This window comes from Gossypium arboreum, chromosome 9 (genome assembly GCF_025698485.1).
Source record: "Gossypium arboreum isolate Shixiya-1 chromosome 9, ASM2569848v2, whole genome shotgun sequence".
NCBI lineage: Eukaryota > Viridiplantae > Streptophyta > Magnoliopsida > Malvales > Malvaceae > Gossypium > Gossypium arboreum.
This window is the reverse complement of record NC_069078.1, coordinates 77,023,818-77,026,718: the sequence shown is the minus strand read 5'-3', so window position 1 is coordinate 77,026,718 and position 2,901 is coordinate 77,023,818. Positions and strand designations below refer to the sequence as shown.

Below are 2,901 nucleotides of genomic sequence, written 5' to 3'. Positions count from 1 at the left end.
ACACCTATTTATTAAATCAATATCTACTTCAAGTACAATTTTAACCGTATATTAATTTTGTTAGAACTAGTGTATTAATTGGGAAATATCAAATTAATATTTTATTTAATGCAAATAATTTTGAAAAAAATCCTAACTATGGATTTACGTTTCCCAAGAGATTTAGGTTCCATCACCAAATACTCATTGAAAGACAACCAGACGTCACCTTACAAGATGTTGCCATACGGGTGTGTCCTCAATTTGTGGATTAGAAATGCTGATAAACAAATAAATTATAAACTCCTTATATAAGTCGTCATTATTGTTGCACAAATCATTAACTCCATATCAAGGGCATAAAAAAAGCCAACTTTATCAAGCAAACCACCATCTTAATAATAAAGATGCAAACAGCAAATGAAAAATCTGGAAATCCTCACAACGCGTTTGAAAGATCAGAGTTTCACCGGATTAAAAACTTGGAGCAACAAGATGCTAATGAGCAGTGGCTGCCAAAGGTTGAGGTTCAATCACCTGAAGCAAGCCGGTTGCCAGTCTTCTCGTAAGATCCTCCACTGGAACTTTCACTGCATCCATCCTTATGCCGATGTCAGCTGCATATCGACTTGCACAGTACATCCCAACTGCTGTAGCTGCCATGCCATAAATGTTTGTAGTAACAAGGCGTAATGGAGTTGACAACACAGCTGCGAGAGGGCCTCCTACAATAGATATTGCTTGACCACTTCGTCCAACCGAATGATCCAGAACAAGCAGCCCAGTTTTGCAATAGATCGCAAAATCCTCACAGTTGTTCTTGAATACATTATAGCAACCAAATCCATTTTCGAGCAAGTATTTTGCTCGATGAACCACTAAATCATCCGAATCGGAGACTGCAAGAGTGCAGGTTCCACCTCTTGCTTTTGCAATAAAGAGAGCAGGGGTGACTGCATACTCGAAACGATACAATATTCCACCAGCAAGGAAGCAGTCCAAGCACGAGGAAACAACACCATTACCTTCTTCAGGTGGAGTGCAGGTAGGGCAATGCAGTTGAGATTGAGCTGGTCCAGAGCTTACCAGGATGAGATCAAGCACAGTTCCTGTACCAACTTCTTGGCCACGTCTTGTAAAATGGATGACCGTATTGTTTCCAACATAGATGCCTGTCCTCATACACAAGGAAAAAGATACAATTATTAGAATAATTCCAGCAAAGTATAACTGGAAAATGAAAAACATAAAGGTAAACACATAACTCTCCAATAGATAATCCGAAAACATACTCGATAACAGAAAAATATATACCATTCTGAATTCGTATCATAATCTCTATAATAGCAAAATATTTACCATTCTGAACTCATACGTATCATTTCTAACCTCCAAATGCATTCCAACATCTCCTATTTTGCAATACCCGATCTCAAACTCAAAATTACAAGAACCATGAAACAGATAATTCAATCTGGTCACTCTTCTCTATATACAAAGAGCTTCTTAATAAAGTAGTTCGTTAGAGCATTGCTGCAAATGCAAAACTATTTATAGAAGGTAGAAAAACTAACCAATTCTATTCATATAAATATAAATATATATTAGATTTGCAATTGATTCACACACCCTGACAAAAGCAAATCATTACCAACTCACATACCATAAACAAGGCTGCCCCTATGATTTGAACCCATGATGTGGGTTTTTAGGGTAAACATCCAGTGCCATTAGGCCAAGAGTTGAAGTTCTTAAATACAACTAAATGCGGATAATGCACTGCCACTTACATTTAAAATAGGATTTGGTAACAAATGTGCTGAAGTCACTCTTAAGGTCACAATATACGGTAATATCTTTAACAAAATGCATTGAAAATGATAAATAATGTTACCAGTTATTGCATTTCATAGAACGTCCATTATAAAAATAGAAAGTGCCATGGGTTAAGCAAAATCATTGAAACTATACAGTTCTTTAATTACGGTTATACGATATAGGATGGATACCAGAGTACCTAATGAGGCTAAGCATATTATAGAATGGTCCTCCTGCTTAACTAATAAAATATAGGTTTTCAAGAGGAAAGGATCTTCTGAGATAAAAGCATAGAAACAGTGCTTTTCAAACGCCAAAAATTGGCCAAACACAGAAGGAAAAAAATTGAGCTTTTCTCAAAAGTAACATATACTTCCTTAACCATCAGATCATGCTTAAAATTCAATTCAAACCCACATCCACAAATAGAAATGCAAACTATTCCCCAAAAAAGGAAAGGGTGGAAGTAAGTAAAGAACCGTGATGGGCATAAATATAAGCAGTCCTCCATGAATAAATGTGATCCCCTGGATTCAGGCTCTTCTTATCAATTCTGTTTTACCCATTTGTTAACAAGAAAGAAGCAAAATGATTTTGAATCAGTTCAGCATACCAATCTTTAAAAAAACAAAAACAGATGAACTGCAAAAGAAGATAAAAAGAACCTGTTAGAAAGCAGTCCCATACTTTTCCTTTTTTGGTAAAACCAGATCTGGAGATTGTAATTCTGAAAATCCGGTTCGTCTTCTTCTTCCTGCTTTGCTTTTTAAGTATCGTTTTTCCCTTTTTATCCGAATTCCCGTAAACTAGATTTGCGTGTAATAATCGTTAAGATATTATATTTAATTTTAAAGCGTCTATCCCTTAACTACTAATAAAATTCTTTTCGCTTAAGTGTAAAAAGTAATCAAACATTTTATAAAAAAATATTATTAAGCTCTATTCTCTTTTACTCAATTTCATACTTAAAACTTTTAAAATGCATTAAAAAAAATTTAAAAATTTTTCAAAAAATAATTAAGCTTCTGTATTTTTTTATACTCAATTTGATACTAAAATTGTCAAAATGCATCATTTTTCGTCTCATGTCATGCTGCGTTACGA

General features: G+C 34.6%; 1 protein-coding gene across 1 annotated transcript; it reads right to left on the bottom strand.

Annotated features, from left to right (window-relative positions):
* Positions 1-301: 301 nt before the first annotated feature.
* LOC108457416 (protein LEAD-SENSITIVE 1) lies at positions 302-2,678 on the bottom strand. Its single transcript, XM_017756467.2, has 3 exons — positions 2,463-2,678; positions 2,277-2,350; positions 302-1,151 (listed from the first exon to the last, which is right to left on the bottom strand). Exons 1-3 carry the CDS (start codon positions 2,480-2,482, stop codon positions 478-480), a joined length of 768 nt encoding a protein of 255 aa, XP_017611956.1. The 5' UTR covers positions 2,483-2,678; the 3' UTR covers positions 302-477.
* Positions 2,679-2,901: the final 223 nt, after the last annotated feature.

Bases quoted from the DNA above. Each gene is read 5' to 3' on its own strand.
- LOC108457416 (XM_017756467.2), bottom strand. From the start codon at position 2,482: ATGGGACTGCTTTCTAACAG. The intron at 2,351-2,462 runs GTTCTTTTTATC...TGGGTAAAACAG, and splicing joins ATGGGACTGCTTTCTAACAG to AATTGATAAGAAGAGCCTGA. The intron at 1,152-2,276 runs GTTCTTTACTTA...GTATGAGGACAG, and splicing joins TTATATTTATGCCCATCACG to GCATCTATGTTGGAAACAAT.